General features: G+C 39.6%; 1 protein-coding gene and 1 long non-coding RNA gene across 11 annotated transcripts in view; one reads left to right on the top strand and one right to left on the bottom strand.

Moving 5' to 3' along the window:
- The window catches only part of ATF7IP (activating transcription factor 7 interacting protein), a 141141-nt gene that overhangs the window by 6885 nt on the left and 109043 nt on the right, over positions 1–25213 (bottom strand). For all 10 annotated transcript variants that reach the window (XM_017873354.1, XM_017873394.1, XM_017873380.1 and 7 more), the window contains 3 exons: positions 20529–20607; positions 18024–18179; positions 15327–15509 (listed from right to left, as the gene is read on the bottom strand). In XM_017873354.1, the coding sequence (XP_017728843.1) occupies positions 15327–15509; positions 18024–18179; positions 20529–20607 (418 nt within the window). The remainder of the gene's footprint in view (positions 1–15326; positions 15510–18023; positions 18180–20528; positions 20608–25213) is intronic.
- LOC108530487 (uncharacterized) lies at positions 8–16531 on the top strand. Its single transcript, XR_001885850.1, has 3 exons — positions 8–384; positions 14653–14751; positions 16425–16531. It is a non-coding gene; the product is annotated as an uncharacterized LOC108530487 (long non-coding RNA).

Here is a 25213-nt window from a genome sequence, read left to right as displayed (position 1 = left end):
CAAAAAAAATTACAAGATAAAATAATTCTATTGTAAATTTGGTGGAAAACGGATTAAATATTTCAAGTCAGTGAAGCAATGTTTTCAAGATTCGAAAGGAAAGATATTTCTAACTTAGAGGTCCTATTCGTATTCAGCCAAGCTATCAACCAGCCTGTGGATAAAAAAACTTTATGTGCAAGCACAAAAAAAAAATTCTAACTACCACAAACCTTCTCTCAAATAGTCACTGGAGAATATGTGCCACCAATATGTGAGAAAATAAAGAGAAAAATATGAGACACAAGCAACAGGAGGTCCAGCACAGGGAGAAATAAAAGGATCCTTACCAGGAGAACTATGAACAAAAATCCTAGAACACTGGTTGTGTACCGCATGTAAAAGGTAAATGGCCATAATGGAGCAGTGTGACTCAAAAGACAGACAAATTGGGAGTATCTTCATAAAAATCTCTGCAGTCTCATCTTTTCAACCAGGACAGAAAGCCAGAATAAGTCATCCTTGCCATGTATTAATGAGGTTCCTCTCATTTTCTCCATGCCCAGCTCCTTGGTTGAGGATACTCATTTCACCCCACAGAAAACTGCTGTGACATACACCAAGGAAACAAAAATAGAAAATTTAGAGCCACCTACTGCCCTGACCATACTCCTGCCATTTATTCAGTACCTGGCCCATGCTGTAGTTTGGCCTGGTGCCTGGACGATAGTGAGCAAAGTTTCCCAGAACTCATTTCCAACCTTGTTGACTAATTTTCCCAGATAATGCTCTTGTAAACTTGAGAGAGTTGAAGCCAAACTATGATCCAGAGACTCCAATTAGTTTATTTTCTAATGACAGCATTACTGTTTCTTTGAACAGCTATATTTTTCCTTGCTATCACATTTTGCAAAACTACTACATATGTGTGATGGTTAAAACTGAGTGTCAACTTGATTGGATTGAAGGACACAAAGTGTAAACCCTGGATGGGTCTGTGAGGATGCTGCCAAAAGATACTAACATTAGAGTCTGTGAACTGGGGAAGGCAGATCCACCCTTAATCTGGTGGGCACAATCTAATCAGCTGCCAGAAAATACAAAGCAGGCAGAAAAACGTGAAAAGGAGAGACTGGCTTAGCCTTAGCCTCCCAGTCTACATCTTTTTCCTGTGCTGGATACTTCCTGCCCTGGAACACTGGCCTCCAAGCTCTTCAGTTTTGGGACTTGGATTGGCTTTCCTTGCTCCTCAGCTTGCAGACAACCTATTGTGGGATCTTGTGGTTTTTTTTTTTTTCTGAGACAGTCTCGCTCTGTTGCCCACTCTTAAGTGCAGTGGCGTGATCTCGGCTCACTGCAACCCTCCGCCTCCTGGGCTCTCCTGACTCAGCCTCCTGAGTAGCTGAGATTACAGGCTTGTGCCATCATGCCCAGCCATTTTTGTATTTTTGGTAGGGATGAGGTTTCATGATGTTGGCCAGCCTCATCTCGAACTCCTGACCTCAAGTGATCTGCCTGCCTCAGCCTCCCATAGTGCTGGGATTACAGGCGTGAGCTACCATGCCCAGTAGTGTGGGACCTTCTGATTGTGTAAATTAATACTTAATAAACTCCCCTTTATGTATACAAACATTTACTATAAAGTATGCATTTTACATATATTTAATATTTATATATAATTAAAAGATACTGTATATATAAAGTAGGATATAAAGTGGATATATACTATTAAGTTTATATGTAGTATATATTTTATGAATATACCCTATTAGTTTAATACATAATATATAAAATATATATCCTATTAGTTTACATATAGTATATACTATATGAATATTATATATAGGATACATATATGTGTATATATACATATATATACACACACACACAAATATATATATTCTATTAGCTCTGTACCTCTAGAGAACCCTAATTCAGATTTTGGTACCAGAAGTGGGATCCAGAGGAACAGGATATTAAGGATGGAGTTCTTTCATTGGTTTTGGGGTTTCTGGAGTTGGCTGCTTAATGTGATTAGACCCAAAAATGTTAAAAACTCTATTTCTAATAGTATAGAGAACACTGAAAGTCCCTGGTGTGAACTGTTTACAGAGTTATGCAAAATGAATGCATTTGACACTCCTGATTCACAGCTTGTGAGAAGCTAGGAGTTTAGTGACTCTATACATAATACTTTGGACCATATGTGGAGAACCAAGGAACATAATGAAGCTGGTCAGTTGCTCCTAAGTGCAGTGGACAAGGTGATGAAAGAAAATGATGAACTCAGGGATTCTGTCTCTAAGCTTCAGAGAAGATACTGAGGCTCAAAACTGCTAAGATTGCCCTGAATCAGAGTCTTATCTCCTGTAGAGAAAGAGCTCAAGTTGTGGAAAAACAGACATAAGCTCTTATCATGCGAGTGTCTGACCTGCAATGAAAGATACATGCACAGTCTTGCCAGGTGTCTACTGTTAAAGTGAGGGCACTGACTGGAAAAGAATGGGACCCTGAAACTTTGAATGGGGGTGTGTGGAAGGACCCAGATGAAGCTGGGGACACTGAGTCTGTAAACTCTGATGAAACTTTTCTGCCAGAAAGAACAGCTTCCCCATTCCCAGTAGTGGCAACGTCCACTCCCTGACCCATGCTGCCATCAGTCTTTCCAACTTTGTCTGAGGAAATAAAGCCTGTGCTATGTGAGGCAACAGTGAATGCTTCCCCTGAGGCAGTTGCCAGGCAAGCCAATGTTGATTCTTCTCAGGAGCCACTCCAAACACCTCTCTTTGTTTCCAGACCTATAACTAAAGTACTGGGGGGCCCCTAGAGGTGAGGCTGGGAGTGTGACCTATGAGGATGTATGCTACACTCAAAGAGAACCGTTTCGAGTTCTCTAATTCATATATACAGAAATCTGGAGAACAGGCATGGGGATGAATATTATGGGTATGAGATTATGGTGGAAGGAACAAAGTTGGATCAGGCTGAATTTCTTGATTTGGGCCCACTAAGTAGGGACTCTGCATTTCAGGTTGCAGCTCAGGGAGTTAAGAAAAGGTTCTAATAGGTTATTTGCATGGTTGAAATAAGGATTAAAGGATGGCACACAGTGAGTGAGCTGGAAATGACTGATCTCCCTTGGTTAATGTAGAGGAAGGGATCCAAAGACTAAGGAGGGTGGGATGGTGGGGTGAATCAGTCACTTTAGAGCTAGTCATCCCAGCTGGGAGGGTCCAGAAGATATACCCTTGACCAATGCCTTGAGAAATAGATTTGTGAGGGCAGCACCTGTATCTTTGAAGAGCCCTCTAATTGCTCGACTCTGTATGTCAGATCTAACAGTGGGAACTGCAGTCACTCAACTACAAAATTTAAATATAATGGAAATAATTGGATCCCTAGGTGGCAGGGGCCAAGTGGCGACACTCAAGTGTCAAAGACAAGGTGGGCATAGCTACCACAACGGACAGCAGAGGCAAAGTGGCAATCAGAAGAGTCTGACTTGGATAGCGCTCTGGCATTGGCTAATTAATCACAGTGTTCCTGGAGGTGAAACTGATAGGAAGCCTACTGCATTCCTACTTAATTTATACAACCAGAAAGTTTCTAGGTCAAATGGACAAAAGACTAAATTGAATAATAAAAACAGAATGACGACCCCTCAATGAATTTCTAGACTTGAGCCAGTTTACAGACCAAGAACCCCTTGAATGAAGGGGAGGCCTGATGCCCTTGAGGAATGACCCCACTACATTCCCAACAATTTATGCAGTGAATCTTTCTCCCATCCTTCCCCAAGGAGATCTCTGGCCTTTTACCAGGGTAACTGTGCACTAGGGAGAGGGTAATGATCAGACATTTCAGGCACTACTGGACACTAGTTCTGAGCCTTGATTCCAGGGGACCCAAAGCATCATTGTGGTCCTCCAGTTAAAGTAGGGGCTTATGGAGGTCAGATAATTAATGGAGTTTTATCTCAGGTCTCACCTACAGTGGGTCCAGTGGGTCCCTGGATTCATCCTGTGGTCATTTCCCCAGTGCCAAAATGCATAATTGGCATCAACATACTTAGTAGCTGGCAGAACCACTACATTGGCTCCTTGACTAGTAGGGTGAGGGCAACTATGGTGGGAAAGGTCAGTTGGAAGCCATTAGAGCTGCCTCTAAAAAACAGTAAATCAAAAACTATCCATCCCTGGAGGTACTGAGGAGATTAGTGCCACCATCAAGGACTTGAAAGATGCAGAGGTGGTGCTTGCCACCATGTCCCTTCAATTCTCCCATTCGGCCTATGCAGAAGACAGATGGATCTTGAAGAACGGCAGTGGATTATCATAAGCTTAATCAATGTGACTCTAATTGCAGCTGCTGTATCAGATGCGGTTTCATTCCTTGATAAAATTAGCACATCTCCTAGTACCTGGAATGCAGCCATTGACTTGGCAAATCCTTTTTCTCCATTCCTGTCCACAAGGACCACCAGAAGCAATTTGCCTTCAGTGGGCAAAGATGACAATATACCTTCACTGTCTTACCTCAGGGGTATATCAACTGTCCAGCTGTGTGTCATAATCTTATTCAGAGAGACTCTGATCAGTTTTTGCTCCTGCAAGATATCGCACTGGTCCATTACATTGATGACATTATTCTGATTGGATCAAGTGAGCAAGTAGCACCAAAAACACTGAACTTATTGGTGAGACATTTGTGTGTCAGAGGATGGGAAATAAATCTGACTAAATTCAGGGAACTTCTACCTCAGTAAAATTTCTAGGGGTCCAGTGATGTGGGGCCTGTCAACACATTCCTGTTAAGGCAAAGATTAGTTGCTGCATTTGGCCCTTCCTACAACCAAGAAACAAGCACAACGTCTAGTGGACCTATTTGGATTTTGGGGGCAACACATTCCTCATTTGGGTGTGTTACTCCAGCCCATTTATCGAGTGATCTGAAAGGCTGCCAGTTCTGAGTGCAGTCTAGAACAGGAGAAGGCTCTGCAACAGGTTCAGGCTACTGGGCAAGCTGTTCTGCCACATGGGCCATATGACCAGCAGATTCAATGGTGCTTGAGGTGTGAGGGGCAGAGAGGGATGCTGTTAGAGCCTTTGGCAGGACCCCATAGGTGAATCACAGCAGAGGCCTCCAGGATTTTGGAACAAGGCACTGCCATCTTTTGCAGGTAACTACTCTCCTTTTGAGAGACAGCTCTTGGCCTGTTAACTGGGCTTTGGTGGAAACTGAACATTTGACTGTGGGTCATCAAGTCACCATGTGACCTGAGCTGACTATCATGAACTGGGTGCTTTCTGACCCATTTAGCCATAAAGTGGTCATGCATCAAATGGAAGTGGTATATATGTGATTGGGTTCCAGCAGGTGCTGAAGGCACAAGTAATTTACATGCGGAAGTGGCTCAAATGCCCATGTCTCCACTCCTGCCACCCTGCATTCTCTTACCCAGCCTGCACAGATGGCCTCATGGGGAGTCCCTATGATCACCTGACAGTGGAACAGATGACTAGGGCCTGGTTCACAGATGGTTCTGCACCATATGCAGGCACCACAGCAAAGTGCACAGAAGCAGCACTACAGCCCCTTTCTAGGACATCCCTGAAGGATAGCAGTGAAAGAACATCTTCTCAGTGGGCAGAACCTTGAGCAGTGCACCAGGTTGTATGATTTGCTTAGAAGGAGAAATGGTTAGATGTGTGATTATATAGATTCATGGGCTGTAGCCAATGGTTTGGCTGGATGATCAGGGACTTGGAAGAAGCATGATTACAAAATTGGTGAACAAAGAAATTTGGGGAAGATATATGTGCATGGACCTTTTTAAGTGGTCAGAAACTGTGAAGATATTTGTATTCCCTGTGAATGCTCACCAACGGGTGACCTCAGCAGAAGAGATTAATAATCAAGTCGATAGGATGACCCGTTCTGTGGACACCACTCAGCCTCTATCCGCAGCCACCCTTGTCATCGCCCAATAGGCTCATGAACAAAGTAGCCATGGTGGCAGTGCTGGAGGTGATGCCTGGGCACAGCAACATGGACGTCCACTTACCAAGGCTGATGTGGCTATGGTTACTGTCGAGTACCCAATCTGCCAGCAGAAGAGACCAACACTAAGCCCTCGATACGGCATGCCATTCCTCGGGGTGATCAGCTGGCTACCCGGTGGCAAGTTGATTATATTGGACCTCTTTCATCATGGAAAGGGAAGAGGTTTATCCTCCCTGGAATAGACACTTACTCCAGATATGAGTTTGCCTATGCTGCACACAATGCTTCTGCCAAGACTACTATCCATGGACTCACAGAACGCCTTATCCACCATCATGGTATTCCACACAGCACTGCCTCTGACCAAGGCACTCTATGGCTAAGTGCGGCAGTGGGCTCATGCTCATGGAATTCACTGGTCTTACCATGTTTCTCATTGTCCTGAAGCAGCTGGATTTACAGAACGGTGGAATGGCCTTTTGAAGTCACAATTAGAACGCCAACAAGGTGACAATACTTTGCAAGTCTGTGGCAAAATTCTCCAGAAGGCTATGTATGCTCTGAATCAGCGTCCAATATTGGTGCTGTTTCTCCAATAGCCAGGATTCACGGGTCCAGGAATCAGCAGGTGAAGTGGAAGTGGCACCACTCACCTTCACCCTTAGGGATCCACTAGCAAAATTTTTGCTTCCTTTTCCTGCGATATTACGTTCTGCTGGCCTAGAGGTCTTAGTTCCAGAGGGAGGAACGCTCGCACCAGGAGACACAAGGATTCCATTAAACTGGAACTTAAGATTGCCACCTGGATACTTTGGGCTCCTCTTACCTTTAAGTCAACAGGCTAACAAGAGAGTTAGTGTTGGTTGTGGTGACTACACCAGACTACCAAGAAGAAATCAGTCTACTGTTCCACAACGGAGGTAAGGAAGAGTATACATTGAATACAGGAGATCCATTAAGGCGTGTCTTAGTATTACCATGCCCTGTGATTAAGGTCAACAGGAAACTGTAACAACCCAATCCAGGCAGCAATAAAAATGGCCCAGACCCCTCAGGAATGAAGGATTGGGTCACTCTACCAGGAATAAAACCACAACTAGCTGAGGTGCTTGCTGAATGCAAAGACTACAGAATGGGTAGTAGAAAAAGGCAGTCATCAATACCAGCTATGACCATGTGGCCAGTTGCAGAAATGCGGACTGTAATTGTCATGAGTATTTCCTCCTTCTTTTGCTAAAAACATGTTTGTGCATATATGCACTTGTACGAACAAAATATCTTTATTTCCTTTTCCTTCATCATGTGACATAAGATTTATTGACTTCCTATCAACATTTAAAAATTGTTAACTTTACGTCACAGTATTTGGCTTGGAGATTGGTGCGTTTCCAGTTCTACAAAGGATAACTATTATATTAGGTGTAAGTATGGCCTTATTACTCTATTTGAAGACTGTGTATGATATTAGGAGATGTATATGGATTCAAGTTGACGAAGGGTAGACTTGTGACAGAGTTAATACAAAGTGTCACTTGATTGGATTGAAAGACACAAAGTATTAATCCTGGGTGTGTCTGTAAGTGTGTTGTCAAAAGAGATTAACATTTGAGTCAGTGGGTGGGGGAAGGCAGATCCACCCTTAATGCGGTGGTCACAATCTAATCAGCTGTCAGCAAGTAAAAAGCACGCAAAAAAACATGAAATGAAGAGACTGGTCTAGGCTCCCAGGCCTACATTTTTCTACCCTGCTGGATGCTTCCTACCCTGAAACACTGGTCTCCAGGTTCCTCAGTTTTGGGTGTCAGACTGGCTTTCCTTGCTCCTAAGTTTGCAGACAGACTATTGTGGGATCTTGTGATAGTGTTAACATTTAATAAACTACTCTTTATAGATATATATAAAATATGTACTATATCTATAAATTAATAGGCTATGTGTGTGTCTTATTAGTTCTGTCCCTTTAGAGAACCCTGACTAATTCAGATTTTGGTACCAGGATTGGGGGTCTAGAAGAACCGAATATGAAGGATGGAGTTCTTTCGTTGGTTTTGGGGTTTCTGGAGTTGGCTGCTTAATATGATTAGACCCACAAATGCTATGGACTCTACTTCTAATAGTATAAAGAACACTGATAGCACCTGGTGTGAACTGTTTAGAGTTATGCAAAATAAATGCATTTGACACTCCTGAATTGCCGCTTGTGAGAGGCAAGGAGTTTAGTGACTCTATACATGGTACCTTGGACCATGTGTGGAGAACCAAGGAACATAATGAAACTGGTCGGTTCCTCCTAAGTTCAGTGGACAAAGTGATAAAAGAAAATGATGGGCTGGGCGCAGTGGCTCACGCCTGTAATCCCAGCACTTTGGGAGGCCAAGGCAGGTGGATCACGAGGTCAGGAGATCCTGGCCCACACGGTGACACCCCTTCTCTACCAAAAATACAAAAAAATTAGCCGGTCGTGGTGGCGGGCGCCTGTAGTCCAAGCTACTCAGGAGGCTGAGGCAGAAGAATGACGTGAACCCGGGAGGCGGAACTTGGCAGTGAGCCGAGATCACATCACTGCACTCCAGCCTGGGCGACAGAGTGAGACTCCGTCTCAAAAAAAAAAAAAAAAAAAGAAAAGAAAAGAAAAACAAAGAAAATGATGAACTCAGGGATTCAGTCTCCTGGCTTCTGAAGCAAATACTGACCCTGAAATCTGCTAAGATTGCCCTGAGTGAGAGAGACAGTTATCTCCTATAGAGAAAGAGCTGAAATTGTAGAAAAACAGACACAAGCTCTTATCATGCAACTGGCTAATCTACAACAAAAGAGGCATGCACAGGCTCACCAGGTGTTTACAGCTAAAGTGAGGGCATTGATTGGAACAGCTTCCCTACACCCAGTGGGGGCAACATACCCTCCCTCACCCAAGCTGCCATCAACATACCCTCCCTGACCCATGCTGCCATCAGTCTTTCCAACTTTGTCTGAGGAAATAAAGCCTGTGCTATGTGAGGCAACAGTGATGGCCTCCTCTGAGGCAGTTGCCAGGCAAGACAATGTTGAGTCTTCTCAGGAGCCACTCCAAACACCTCTCTTTGCTTCTAGACCTATAACTAGACTAAAGTACTGGTGGGCCCCTAGAGGTGAGCTTGAGAGTGTGACCTATGAGGAGGTAGGCTACACTCAAAGACAACTGTTTTGAGTTCTCTAATTTACATGAACAGAAATCCGGAGAACAGACATGGGGATGGATATTAAGGGTATGAGATTACGGTGGAAGGAACAAAGTTGGATCAGGCTGAATTTCTTGATTTGGGCCCACTAAGTAGGGACTCTGCATTTCAGGTTAGCTCAGGGAGTTAAAAAATAAAAGGTTCTAATAGATTATTTGCTTAGTTGAAATAAGGATTAAAAGATGGCACATGTGAGTGAGCTGGAAATGACTGATCTCCCTTGGTTAATGTAGAGGAAGGGATCCAAAGACTAAGGAGATTGGGATGACAGAGTGAACTTTATCATCAGTCACTTTAGAGTTAGTCATCCCAGCTGGGAAGGTCCAGAAGATATACCCTTGACCAATGCCTTGAGAAATAGATTTGTGAGGGCAGCACCTGTATCTTTGAAGAGCCCTCTAACTGCTCATCTCTGTATGTCAGATCTAACAGTGGGAACTGCAGTCACTCAACCACAAAATGTAAATACAATGGGAATAACTGGATCCTAAGTTGACAGGGGCCAAGTGGTGGCACTCAAGTGTCCAAGGCAAGGTTGGCGTAGCTACCATAATGGACAGTACAGGCAAAGTGGCAATCAGAAGAGTCTGACTTGGATAGAGCTCTGGCATTGGCTAATTAATCACAGTGTTCCTAGAGGTGAAACTGATGGAAGCCTACTGCATTCCTAATTTATACAACCAGAAAACTTCTAGGTCGATGGAACAAAAGACTAAATTGAAGAATAAAAACAGAGAATGACGACCCCTCAAGTTCTAGACTTGAGTCAGTTTACAGACCAAGAACCCCTTGAACGAAGGCGAGGCTGAGTTCCTAGGATCCCACTACATTCCTGACAACTTATGCAGTGAATCTTTCTCCCATCCTTCCCACAGGAGACCTCTGGCATTTTACCAGGGTAACTGTGCATTGGGGAAAGGGAAATGATCAGACATTTCAGGCACTACTGGACACTGGTTCTGAGCAGACACTGATTCCAGGAGACCTAAAGCATCACAGTGGTCCTCCAGTTAAAGTAGGGACTTATGGAGGTCAGATAATTAATGGAGTTTTATCTCAGGTCTCACTTATAGTGGGTCCAGTGGGTCCCTAGATTCATCCTGTGGTCATTTCCCCAGTGCCAAAATGCATAATCGGCATTGACATACTTAGCAGCTGGCAGATCCACCACATTGGCTCCTTGACTGGCAGGGTAAGGGCAACTATGGTGGGAAAGGTCAACTGGAAGCCATTAGAGATGCCTCTAAAAAACAGTAAATCAAAAACTATATCCCATCTCTGGAGGTACTGAGGAGATTAGTGCCACCATCAAGGACTTGAAAGATGCAGAGGCGGTGCTTGCCACCATGTCCCCATTCAATTCTCCCATTTGGCCTATGCAGAAGACAGATGGATCTTGAAGAACGGCAGTGGATTCTCATAAGCTTAATCAAGTGGTGACTCTAATTGCAGCTGCTGTACCAGATGTGGTTTCATTCCTTGAGAAAATTAACACATCTCCTAGTACCTGGAGTGCAGCCATTGACTCGGCAAATCCTTTTTCTCCATTCCTGTCCAAAGGACCACCAGAAGCAATTTGCCTTCAGTGGGCAAAGATGACAATATACCTTCACTGTCTTACCTCAGGGGTATATCAACTCTCCAGCTGTGTGTCATAATCTTATTCAGAGAGACCTTGATCAGTTTTTGCTCCTGCAAGATATCACACTGGTCCATTACATTGATGACATTATTCTGATTGGATCAAGTGAGCAAGAAGTAGCAAAAACACTGAACTTACTGGTGAGACATTTGTGTGCCAGAGGATGGGAAATAAATCCGACAAAATTCAGGGAACTTCTACCTCAGTAAAATTTCTAGGGGTCCAGTGATGTGGGGCCTGTCAACACATTCCTGTTAAGGCAAAGATTAGTTGCTGCATTTGGCCCTTGCTACAACCAAGAAACAAGCACAACGTCTAGTGGACCTATTTGGATTTTGGGGGCAACACATTCCTCATTTGGGTGTGTTACTCCAGCCCATTTATTGAGTGTACTGAAAGGCTGCCAGTTTTGAGTGTGGTTCAGAATAGGAAAAGGCTCTGCAACAGGTCCAGGCTATTGGGCAAGGTGTTCTGCCACTTGGGCCATATGACCAGCAGATTCAATGGTGCTTGAGGTGTGAGGGGCAGAGAGGGATGCTGTTAGAGCCTTTGGCAGGACCCCATAGGTGAATCACAACAGACGCCTCCAGGATTTTGGAGCAAGGCCCTGCCATCTTTTGCAGGTAACTACTCTCTTTTTGAGAGACAGCTCTTGACCTGTTAACTGGGCTTTGGTGGAAACTGAACATTTGACTGTGGGTCATCAAGTCCCATGTGACCTGAGCTGACTATCATGAACTGGGTGCTTTCTGATCCACTTAGCCATAAAGTAGGTCATGCATCAAATGGAAGTGGTATATATGTGATTGGGTTCGAGCAGGTGACGAAGGCACAAGTAATTTACATGAGGAAGTGGCTCAATGCCCATGTCTTCACTCCTGCCACCCTCCATTCTCTTACCCAGCCTGTACTGATGGCCTCATGGGGGTTCCCTATGATCACCTGACGGTGGAACAGATGACTAGGGCCTGGTTCACAGATGGTTCTGCACCATATGCAGGCGCCACTGGCAAGTGCACAGCTACAGCACTACAGCCCCTTTCTAGGACATCCCTGAAGGACACCGGTGAAGGGGAATCTTCCCAGTTGGAAGAACTTCGAGCAGCACACCTGGTTGTGCACTTTGCTTGGAAGGACAGATGGCCAGATGCACGATTATATATACTTATGGGTTGTAACCAATGGTTTAGATGGATGGTCAAGGACTAGGAAGAATTATGATTGGAAAATTGGTGACAAGGAAATTTGGGGAAGAGATATGTGCATGGACTCTTTGGTCAAAAACTGTGAAGGTATTTGTATCCCTTGTGAGTGCTCACCAACGGGTGACCTAAGCAGAGAAGGATATTAATAATCCAGTTGATAGGATGACCCATCCTGTGGACACCACTCAGCCTCTATCCACAGCCACCCCGTCATCGCCCAAAGGGCCCATGAACAAAGTAGCCATGGTGGCAGTGCTGGAGGTGATGCCTGGGCTCAGCAACATGGACTTCCACTTACCAAGGCTGATCTGACTATGGACATTGCTGAGTGCCCAACTGCCAGCAGAAGAGACCAATACTGAGCCCTCGATACGGAACGCCATTCCTTGGAGTGATCAGCTAGCTACCTGGTGGCAGGTTGATTATATTGGACCTCTTCTATCATGGAAAGGGAAGAGATTTGTCCTCCCTGGAATAGACACTTACTCCAGATATGAGTTTGCCTATGCTGCACACAATGCTTCTGCCAAGACTACTATCCATGGACTCACAGAATGCCTTATCCACCATCATGGTATTCCACACAGCACTGCCTCTGACCCAAGCACTCATTTTATGGCTAAAGGAGTGTGGCAGTGGGCTCATGCTCATGGAATTCACTGGTCTTACCATGTTCCTCATTGTCCTGAAGCAGCTGGATTTACAGAACGGTGGAATGGCCTTTTGAAGTCACAATTACAATCCCAACCAGGTGACAATACTGTGCAGGGCTGGGGCAAAGTTCTCTAGAAGGCCGTGTATGCTATGAATCAGCGTCCAATATATATGGTGCTGTTTCTTCCACAGCCAGGATTCACGGGTCCAGGAATCAGGGGGTGTAAGTGGAAGTGGCACCACTCACCTTTACCCCTAGGGATCCACTAGCAAAATTTTTGCTTCCTGTTCCTGTGACATTACGTTCTGCTGGCCTAGAGGTCTTAGTTCCAGAGGGAGGAACACTTGCACCAGGAGACACAAGGATTCCATTAAACTGGAACTTAAGATTGCCCCCTGGACACTTTGGGCTCCTCTTACCTTTAAGTCAACAGGCTAACAAGGGAGTTAGTGTTGGCTGTAGTGACTGTCCCGGACCACCAAGAAGAAATCAGTCTACTGTTCCAGAAGGGAGGTAAGGAAGAGTATGCATGGAATACAGGAGATCCATTAAGGTGTCTCTTAGTATTACCATGCCCTGTGATTAAGGTCAACAGGAAACTATAACACCCCAATCTATGAAGCACTAAAAATACTCAGGAATGAAGGACTGGGTCACTCCACCAGGAATAAACCATGACCAGCTGAAGTGCTTGCTGAAGGCAAAGAGAATACAGAGTGGGTAGTAGAAGAAGGTAGTCATCAATACCAGCCACGACCATGTGACCAGCTGCAGTATCGGGGTTATTTCCCTCCCTTTTCTTTTGGCTAATAAAACCATGTTGGTTGCATTGTATTACCACCTAGTACAGGGAAAATATCTTTATTTTTTTTTTCCTTTCATCCATGTGTGACAATAAGATTTTAATCGGATTTTTTTCCACTTCCTATCAACATTTAAGTATTGTTAATTTTATGTAATAGTATTTGGCTTGGGGATTGGTGCATTTCCGGTTGTACAAAGGATAGCTGTATTATGTTAGGTTTAATTATGGCCTTACTACTCTCTTTATTTGAAGAGTATGTATAATCTGAGGAGATGTATATGGGTTCAAGTTGACAAGGCGTGGACTTGTGATGGTTAACACTGAGTGTCAACTTGATGGAAGGATACAAAATAGTGATTCTGGGTGTGTCCATTAAGGTGTTGCCAAAAGAGATTAACATTTGAGTCAGTGGGCTGGGGAAGGCAGATCCACCTTTAATCTGGTGGGCACAATCTAATCAACTGTCAATGAATACAAAGCAGACAGAAAAACATGAAATGGAGAGACTGGCTAGCCTTCCAGCCTACATCTTTCTCCTGTGCTAGATGCTTTCTGCCCTTCAATATTGGACTCCAAATTCTTCAGTTTGGGGATTCAGTCTGGCTTTCCTTGCTCCTCAGCTTGCAGACAGCCTATTGAGGGACCTTTTGATCGTGTAAGTTAATTAAAGTTAGTAAACTCCCCTTTATGTATCTATTTATCCTGTTAGTTCTGTCCCTCTAGAGAACCCTAATACGTTTAAATGATATCAATTTTGGTGGCAAAATCATAAAGAAAAGCAGAATGACTAATAGAAAAGTAGGAACAGTGGTTAACCTTTGATGGAAAGGAAAAGGGATGTAGTCAAGACAGGGATACAAGAGCACTCACAGGATACTGAAAAATTTCTACTTCTTAACCTGATGAAGAGTTCATATGTAATTCATTTTATTATTTTTCTTTACTTTAAAGTTTAGATATACCTTTTATATAAGCTTGTGTTTATATGATATATTCTACTACTGCTTATATGTGGTTATATGTAATTTTTAAATGTCATATTTGTAACATACGTTACATATATGTAACATATGTATGTAACTAACATATGATATATACAGGAAACTACAAGCTTTCTTTAACATTTTCCCTTCTTTTCTCAGCCACTTTCCATATCTTTAAGACTCTCATTGAAGGCTATCCTTTACCATGATTTCCACCATCTGGGCTAAATCACAATTGACCATTCCCACTCTAATTAGGTAAGGTGTTTCTTAATAGAGTAGAGAATATACCAATATCAAATTGTGTACTATACCAATACAGGCCATAAATAAACTTAAATTAAAGACAACACTCAGAGCACAAATCCACTAGTATACATGAACAAAATTTTCTCTGTTTAGCTCTCCTAAGGGAAGAAAAATAATAATAGATTATTTTTGGTTATACTGCCATTTCTTTTTTGAAAACTATTTTTTAATTGACAAAAATCATATATATTTATGGTATACAACATGTTTGAAATATGCATACATTGCAGAATGGCTAAATCTAGCTAACTGACATATGCGTGATCTCACATACTTACCTTTTTTGTGTGTGGTGACAATACTTAAAATCTGCTCTATTGGCTATTTTCAAGAATACACTACATTGATTTTAACTATACTATAGTTTCTATGTTGTAGTACAGATCTCTTGAACTTACAACAATACTTTTAATATGACATTATAAGACATTTTTGCAAAATTTAACATTATTATATGCCATTCCAAGTAAACGCTGAAGAGAACTGCATGTATCTTGGGGCCATATACAAGAAAAATCTCTTACTATTTTGGGGATTGACCTGCCGAACAGCAGGAGCCTGCATAACAGTTCCTCGCAAGGGAGCCTGAGCTGGTGGTGCAGGAAGAGTTGTATAAACCACCTGGTGGTTTGCAGGAGCTCTTGGTACAGGGAGTCTTGTGGTCACCTGAGTTACTGGACGATGTGTTACATTCACGGTAGTTGGAGCTAATGGAAGGCAGAAAAAGATATTAAGAATACAGTAAATTTACGTTAAGCAAACAGTATTAAATGGTAGTTATCTTTGTATAAAATCTAATTAACTGATAAAGCAGACAGAAATAACAGTCTCCTTTTATGGTCTTCTAAGATAAAAATGATAGGGCCAATAAACATTAATAATATTAAAATGCAAGCTTCACAGGAAAAGAACACCCCACCACCACATCCAACTCCCTTCCCACTCTGGTTTGACCAGATAATTAGCAATGTGAAGATTTTTTTAAAAGGTGCAGAATCAAGAGTATGATGGCACAGGAGTGATTTAAAAGAGAAAAACCTCCTAATTTTAATTGTTCTTAGCAAAGCAGAATCATAAGCCCTCCAGGCCTTCTACCAAGGGGGTGTAAATCCAAAAGAGTATCTTTGTATTCCCAAAGATAAAGAAACTGACTGGCTATTGTTAATTCACATTTATATTTCAAGTGAGCCAACCTATCTCTTTGACCATTATAATCAACATTTTGTTTAGCTGAACCAATCTATCTTTTTTAAAAACAGTAAATAAAATCCATTAAAAAACAGACTTCTCCCTTCTCTACTCTGGCATTCCTCCTATTGTATGTTCGAAAAGCATTAATATCTTGAGTAATGTTAATAAATATTTATCAAAAAATGAGTCATAAACATTCACTGACAGCATGTATCTATAATAATGATTTTTAGTGACACTTTCTTGTTAACAACTCTCTGAATTAGAATCATATTTTACAAATGACCATGCAGTAATTATATAATAAAAAATAAATCAATCTACTTTGATATGGAAACACATGGGTCCTATAAAAAATCAGTTTGGAGGAAAATACTGGCTATAACGAAGATAAAACGGTTTCTTTACTAAGGGCTCTTCGGTCTTTACAGATCCTAACTTTCGATGTGAGTCTTCAGAAATGGGAAGAAAGAAGAAAGTATTAACAAGAAAGAACACTTATTTCTTCATCTCTTTACTCCCCATTCCATAATCTATACTGCCCACGGGTTTGAATAATGACATTTCCTTCCAAAATATCTAATTTTGATGACTGTCATTATAACTTTGTATAAATATAAAGAAAGACAGATAACACAGCTCCCAAGGTTGAATTTACTTATAACTGCCTAATTAGATAGAACAATGGTATTGAAATATGAGAACCAATATAAAATTTACACACCAGATAAAGTCACACAAGCACATTCTTTTGCCTGGAAATGCCAACAAGGTAAAATTTATTTTAACTGATGGGAAAGTCTGAATAAGCATCTAGGATCCTGAAATTCAACAAATCTAAACAGTCCCTAACAAAACAACCACACATTTGCTGCATCAACAATAATTTCATAACTCAAAGATTAATTAACAAATAGTTTGCTAAATCACTATGGAAAATATCCTGATTCCTACAAGTTATTTGGTATTTTAAGTGCAAATTTTACTGGATAAAACCCCACTTTAATTCAAAGTTTTCCTTAATGAGAAGAGTACTTATATAAGAACTGTGCAGATAAATCTTCAAGCAATGGACTGTTTTATAGAAGACAAACCATCTTGATTGGCTTCTGAACAGTTTAGGGGATACAGGCTAAATCTTGAAAACTTTGAATTTACAGCTTCTTGAAAGGTAGCAAGCATATGATTCCTGGTGGTAGTGTTAGACTAGTTAAAGCTATTTCAAGATAAGACACATTTAAAACTTGTTTGATCGGTCAGTTACAACTTCTTGGTTACACTGAGAACAAGTCATTATATCCATCTTTTCCAGAGAAATTACACTCATTTCTGCCGTTTACAGAACATTTGCTGTGGCAGATGACAAATCTGCTACTTTTAAAATTTTTTGTAGAGATGGAGTTTCACTGTGTTGCCCAGGCTAGTGTCAAGAATATAACTCAGAATAATATTATTTTCCATATGCATTAGGAATCACCAGAGTTTTATAGATATTAGGTGAATGTTATTTTGCGCAGCCAAGTAAGTTTGAGAAGCACTTTTTATCTTAACTCATTCTTGGAGATGTACATTATAAATTAGCATAGTAAAGGCTCAGAGAAGCCTGCATTAAGAAAAAAATTAATTTAGCTTTAAACTCAGCATTTCCCAAACATATTTAACCATGAAACTTTGTATTCGTGAAACACCTATTAACACTGCAGAATAACTAGGAATTGGTTTACAGTTTCTAAATATTCTAACTCAGAATATTATTATTTTGGATGGGAATGCTTTTAAAATTACCTCTATTTTATTTATATAATGTTAAGTAAATAAATATATATTTTATAATCATTCTTTACCAGTGCTGCTGCTTAAGACAGTCAGTAAAACTAAGTTATACTGCCTTCAAAAGGACACACATTGTAGTCCTTAAATTAACAATAAGAATTATTCTTAATTTTCTGTCATATCTTTCTGCTTAACTCCATAGTCATAGTTCTCTACAGGTAAACTAAAGCTTCTACTCAATGATTCAGCAAATTTACCTGTAGGTAGTAAGTGTATGGTGGTCTGAGATGGTCCACTTGTTGGCACCCCAGATGGTTGAAGAGGCGGTGCTGGTTGTATGGGTTGCAAAGGTCGTGACACGGGCTGAGAAGAACTCATGGTTGATACAGGAGTGTGATTTAGCTTTTTGGGGTCTGTTAGTTAAAAGCGAAATATTATGACTGACAAGAAAAAAAATTAGGAAATACAAGTCTTTCCTCTATGGACAAATGTTACTTTTGCTTGCCACTTGGGTGTCACATTTACCTCTAAGAGAACAATTTATTTCCATTTTACTTATGTGTAGTTTTGCTGATTTGAAAACTGAGTTAAGAGCATATGTAATTCGCTGGTGGTTCTATCACAGATTCTAATTCACATTTACAGAAATTCAGAAATAATCTTACTTGTAAATTCAATACAATATGCCAACTAGAATAATTCATTATTTGCACAAATATATAATCTACATACCTATAGAAAGAATACTCTTCTAGACAAATATCTATAAACTGATGAGTTTTCGCTGTGATCTTGAATTTCAATTACTACAATTATTTAGGTTCTTTGATAACAGATGGTTGCTTATCATCACTATATAGTCTTTAAAATAGACAAAGAATGACTAATCTCAAAAAAGGTCTTCAACAGCCTATAAAATAAATATTTGCATCTCAGAAAAAACTCTTAAAAACAGGAAACCACCCAAAAGTCCTTCTATCCAAAATAATCCCCATCAATTTCTGTCCCATAGAATTCCACACTACATGTAAATAAAACCCAAGGCGTTAACGATGGATACTTTAATGCCATTAGAAAACAGTGTACTTTAGGAATGTGAGAATTTGAGACAGACCCAAAGGTGGGGCAACAGAGAGACCCCATGAGGCATGGATGCTAGGGAAATGGTGAGAGCACTGAAAACAAACTTTTAGGACTTTACTTTTTAATCCAGAATTAAGCCTACCTGTGTCCTCTCAAAAACCCGTATTTATTTTTTTCTTTAGGGATCCATTATAATAGTCATAGCTGTCCATTAAAAATTAGTGAAAACAATAGAGATAATTTGAAACTTTTAAAGAATAATCATACTGGCTTGAGTTCAACCCAGATGAAGGATGGCATACATTTCTCAATTCAGTTTTAAATAACAAAATCAACTTTACTGTCATATAATCAATTGTATAGCTATTTAACTTTTGTTTTCCTAAGCTCAACTAGACTGATTCCCCAAAATACTACTTTTAAAATATTTGGGTTTTTAAAAAAGTAATGTCTTTAAGATAATAATAAGTAATTCAGCACATTACTACTATATTTTCCATGTGCAAAAATCACCAGAGTTTTATAGATATGTAGCTGAACGTTATTTTGCGCAGCCAAGTAAGTTTGAGAAACACTTTATATCTTAAATCATTCTTAGAGATTTACATTATAAATCAGCATAGTACAGGCTCAGAGAAGTCTGCATTAATAAAAAAATCAATTTAACTTTAAACTCAGCATTTCCCAAGCATATTTAACCATAGAACTTTGCATTCATGAAACACCTATTAACACTGCAGAGTAACTAGGAATATGGTTTACAGTTTTTAAATATTCTAACTCAGAATATTATTATTTTGGATGTGAATGCTTTTAAAATTACTTCTATTTTATTTATATAATGCTAGATAAAAGAAACTAATTCAAATGACCAAAATTAAATGTATACATACATATACAGTATCTACACTGAAAGATACTCTCTCTGTTTATGAACAGAGAGAGAAAAAGAACATTTAATGTAGAGACAGAAGAGTTGGATTTTATTCCCAAGACCCTTAATGAGTCTGAATTGTTTTCTCTAAGGCTAACAAGTTTCCTCAAGTCTAAAATGAGTATTACAGGATTTTTTGCAAGGATCAAGTGAAATAAGAGATACAAAACAGAGGTACTCCAAAATTACAATATTCTCTTAATTGCTGTTTTCCTCTACAGATTGTTCATACTTATTTAAGAGTTGATTCTATTTTAATTTTTTTTTTTTTTTTTTTTTTTTTTTTTTTTTTTTTTTTTTGAGACAGGGCCTCATTCTGTCACCCAGGCTGGAATACAGCAGCATAAATACAGCTCACAGCAGCCTCAACCTCCCAGGCTCAAGTTATCCTCTTGCCTCAGCCTCCCATGTAGCTGGGACCACAGACACATGCCATCACACCCAGCTAATCCTTAAATTTTTTGTAGAGATGGGATTTCACTGTGTTGCCTAGGCTGGTCTCAAACTCCTGGCCTCTTGCCTCGATCCTCCTGCCTTGGCCTCCCAAAGCACTGCAATTACAGGTGTGAAACACTGCACCTAGCCAAATTTTAAAATTCTAATATAAAAACTTCCATTACAAAAAGAACACAAATAAACCAAGCATAATGCCGTAAACATCTGTCTTTGTAGAATATTGTACTGTATTAAGACAAAAAAAAAAGGTATCAAAACCAGGCCCAATCCCAAATTACTATTGAAGTACCTTGTGAAGCTCCACTCTCTTCATCATCCATTGTGAGATCAATGACACCACCTGAATCACTGCCAGTGGCTTTTCCACTCTGAAAAACAAAGCTTATACATTTTACAAAGAAAACTCTGGCAGATATACAAGTTAAAAAATGAAATGATAAGTGAGGTAAAATGAGACTAATGAGTAACCTGGTTCAATCAGGACCCCTAAAAGGCTGTACCCGAATAAAGAGAGTTTGTCTGACAAATGCCCCAGGATACTCATGCGTTAAACATCCACTATATGAAATACAATTTTCAAAAGAAATTCAAGATGTTTTCTTTAAAAAATTAGGCTATCTGTTGCACACAGCAAATAAGATTAAATACAAACACTATTCATTTTGTGACATTTAAAATGTTTATCAATACTACTCTAAATTAGCAATATTAATCCACCACAACACCAAAGGCAATCATTCAAGCTAGAATTGGGTTATAGAAAATAATCTAAATTTTTTTGCCCTAAAAAAACCGGTATGGTATACTATGAAATCATACGGTTTGCTATGCTATTAAATGCACAGCCAAGTTGACCAGTAACCCATCATCCAAAATCATGAGAAATATTAGGATTATAAGAAAAACCTTTAAAAACCACATGATAGCAACTGAAAAGGAAGGTAAGACAGTAAAAACCTAAAGAGCCAGGACCCTGAAGTCAAAAAGATTGAGTGTGTCTTAACAGTTCTAACTTATTAGCTACCTGATTCAGATGGGTAATTATCTCAGTTTCCAATATTTGAATATTGAGGCTATTGTGAGGATGAATCCAAATGTGTATATAAGGTGCTTAATGCCATATATGATACATGACAACTGCTTAATAACCGATAATCACAATTTACTTTGATATATTATACTGAGATCAATTCCAAATGATAAAGGTTTTCATCTGCAAAACTCAAATTGAGAAATTAAAGAAAATAATGCCGGCCGGGCGCGGTGGCTCAAGCCTGTAATCCCAGCACTTTGGGAGGCCGAGACAGGCGGATCACGGGGTCAGGAGATCGAGACCATCCTGGCTAATACGGTGAAACCCCGTCTCTACTAAAAAATACAAAAAACTAGCCGGGCGAGGTGGCGGGCACCTGTAGTCCCAGCTATTGGGAGGCTGAGGCAGGAGAATGGCGTAAACCTGGGAGGCAGAGCTTGCAGTGAGCTGAGATCCGGCCACTGCACTCCAGCCTGGGCAACAGAGCGAGACCCCGCTCAAAAAAAAAAAAAAAAAAAAAGAAAATAATGCCTAGACTTCATAATATCCAGGCCCAACCCCAAGATAATAATGCAATTCTAATTCTTATAAATCTTTCTACAATAATGACTTCACAGAAAAATGGGTTATAACAAACACCAAAGATCTATAAAATCCCAAACTAAAAGATCCCAAAAATCATCAAACAAATGTAAAATAAAGTTTCACTACAACATATTATCATTAAGGTCCAGAGCTTTGAAAAGTGGAACTAACTTAGGACAAAAAATAAGTCAATACAAACTGACTCTAAGCAGAGATTAGATTCAGCAGATAAAGACTTGAAAGTAGCTATTAAAAATATGTTTAAAGCCAGGAGCAGTGGCTCACGCCTCTAGTCCCAACACTTTGGGTGGCTAACGTAGGCAGATCATGAGGTCAGGAGTTCAAGACCAGCCTGGCCAACATAGTGAAACCCCAGCTCTACTAAAAATACAAAAATTAGCCAGACGTGATGGCGGGTGGCTATAGTCCCAGCTACTCGGGAGGATGAGGCAGGAGAATCGCTTGAACCTAGGAGGCGGAGGTTGCAGTGAGCCGAGATTGCACCACTGTACTCCAGCCTAGGTGGCAGAGCAAGACTCCATCTCAAAAAAAAAAAAAAAAAAAAAAAAATTCAAAGAGTTAAATATAGTAACAATGAATGCATAAATAGGACATCTCTAAAGAGAAAAAGAAACAAAAAAAAATAGAAATAATAGAGCTGAAAAAATAATTACTAAAATAAAAATTAGCTAAGTAGGCATAAAAGCAGATTGGAGGGGGCAGGAAAAACTCAAAACGATGGCCAGGCGCGGTGGCTCAAGCCTGTAATCCCAGCACTTTGGGAGGCCGAGACGGGTGGATCACAAGGTCAGGAGATTGAGACCATCCTGGCTAACACGGTGAAACCCCGTCTCTACTAAAAAATACAAAAAACTAGCCGGGCGAGGTGGCGGGCGCCTGTAGTCCCAGCTACTCGGGAGGCTGAGGCAGGAGAATGGCGTAAACCCGGGAGGCGGAGCTTGAAGTGAGCTGAGATCTGGCCACTGCACTCCAGTCCGGGCGACAGAGCGAGACCCCGCCTCAAAAAAAAAAACAAAACAAAAAAAAAAACAAAAAACGAAATTGATGCTAGATCAATAGAAATTTTCTAGTCCATAGGACACAAAGAAGAACAGAAGAAAATATGAAAAATGCCTGAAACCTGTGCAATAAGAAACAGTTTAGCAAAACCCTAAATGAGAAGAAACAAAGATCTCAAGAAAAAATTGAATAATAACCAAAAACTTCCCCAATTTGGTGGAAAACATTAATTTACAAATCAAAGAGGTTCAATGAACCTCAAGCAGAAGAAACATTAAGAAATCTATACACATCATAGTCCAAATACTGAAAACTAATAATGAAAAATTTTGAAAGTAAACAGAACAAATTACATGTTATACAGGAGCAAAGAGTAACTGCTGACTATTGGTCAGAAACTATGAAAGCAAGACGACACTGGAACAATATATTCAAAGTGCTGATAATTAAAAAAAGAAACCCTTTAAGAATTGTATATCCAATGACACTCTCCTTGAAAAAAACGAGACAAAAGATACAAAAGTACATTTTTTAGATATTAAAAAACCAAGAGAATACATCACTAGCAGATCTACACTGTAAAGATGAGCTTAAGGACATTCTTCAGTTTGAAAGGAAATACCAACTTGGATCATAGGAAGAGGACCAGAAAAGGTAAACATAAGGATAAATATTAAAGAGTATATCTCTTTTCTGTTCTTAACTTCTTTAAAATTCTGTAAGGCAACAATTAAAAACAATATATTTAGAGATCTACAACATACAGATTAAAAACAATGTAATATATGTGCAACATATGTGAAAACATGAATGTGATATTTAAGGAAAGCAACTTCATCAAGGAGGTAAATGTACACATACAATTGCATGGTTCCTATAATTAAGATTCAGATACATAAACTCTAGAACAATCCCTAAAACACACACACACATAAACACACACACACACACACACACACACAGATAGAGAGAGCACTAAAAAGCTAACAGAGGAATTAAGACAGAATGCTTTAAAAAAAAACTGATACAAAATAAAGCAGGAAAGGTACACAGAAACCAACAAAAAAAGAAAACAGATGAAACAAATAGAAAACAAATAGCAAAACAGCAGACCTAAGCACAATCCTATCAAAACTTACATTAACTATAAACGGTCTAAAAACTCCGATCAAAATGTAGAGATTATCAAATGGGATAACACAACAACAAATCAAGAAATATGATTTTTTTTTCTCTTGCAGATTCACTTTAAATACAAAGACACAGACTGAAAGTAAAAAGCTGAAAAAAGTAACATGCAAACAGTAAGCATAAAAACGCTGCTGTAACTATGCTAATATCAAAAACAGAGACAAAGTGGGAAATTTTACAATGATAAAAGTATGGCAAGATTACAAATTATACATTATAAAAAATACCATGTAATACAGGGTCAAAATCTATGAAGCAAAACTGATAAAATTAAAGGAAGAAACAGATTCACAATCATACCACTCTTAGTAATAGATAAAACCACTACAGCAAAAGGCAATAATCAGTAAACATACAAATAATCCAAATTACACTATTAACCATGCTATATTGACATTTATAAAACATTACACCCAACAGCAGAATACACATTCTTTTAAAGTGTCATGGTACATTCACTAAGATATATACCATAGATGGGGCTTTATAACACGTATCTAATTTGTGTAAAAGTAACAAAGTCATACAGAGGATATCCTCTAAATCCAATAGCATTAAATGAAAAATCAATAAAAAAAATTTGCAAAACCCCCAAATACTATGAAATTAAACAAATTACTAACTAAACAACCCAGGACCCAAAAGGAAATGACAAGGAACTACATGAAATAAAAATGCGACACACGAAAATTTATGGAATGCAGCCAAAGCAGTGCTCAGAGGAAAATGTGCATCATTAAATGCTTATATAGATCAAGAAGACCTACAAGCAATGATCTAATGATAAATTATGATTTTTATTGATCATAAACTGACAGATACAATTTATCTATTATCATATACTACAAGTAGTTTCCTGAATAGACTTTCTTTTTTGACAAATAAAATTGGTAATTACTTCAATAACTATTAACTACATTTATAAGATAGTCATGATAGCTAGCACTACTCCTATTAGACTCTGCGCTAAATGCTTTACATGCATTAACACATTTACTCTTCCTAATATTTCTATGTGGTAACTACTAGCACTAGCTCTATTTTATAGGTGAAAAGTCGAAGGTGTTCAATAACTTAACATAGCACCCACCCACTATTAAGTGACAAGCTCCAGGTTGTCTGACTGTAGACCTTATTATTTCTAT

This window comes from Rhinopithecus bieti, unplaced genomic scaffold, assembly GCF_001698545.2.
Source record: "Rhinopithecus bieti isolate Rb0 unplaced genomic scaffold, ASM169854v2 scaffold_110, whole genome shotgun sequence".
Taxonomy (NCBI): domain Eukaryota; kingdom Metazoa; phylum Chordata; class Mammalia; order Primates; family Cercopithecidae; genus Rhinopithecus; species Rhinopithecus bieti.
This window is presented reverse-complemented; position numbering and strand designations above follow the sequence as displayed.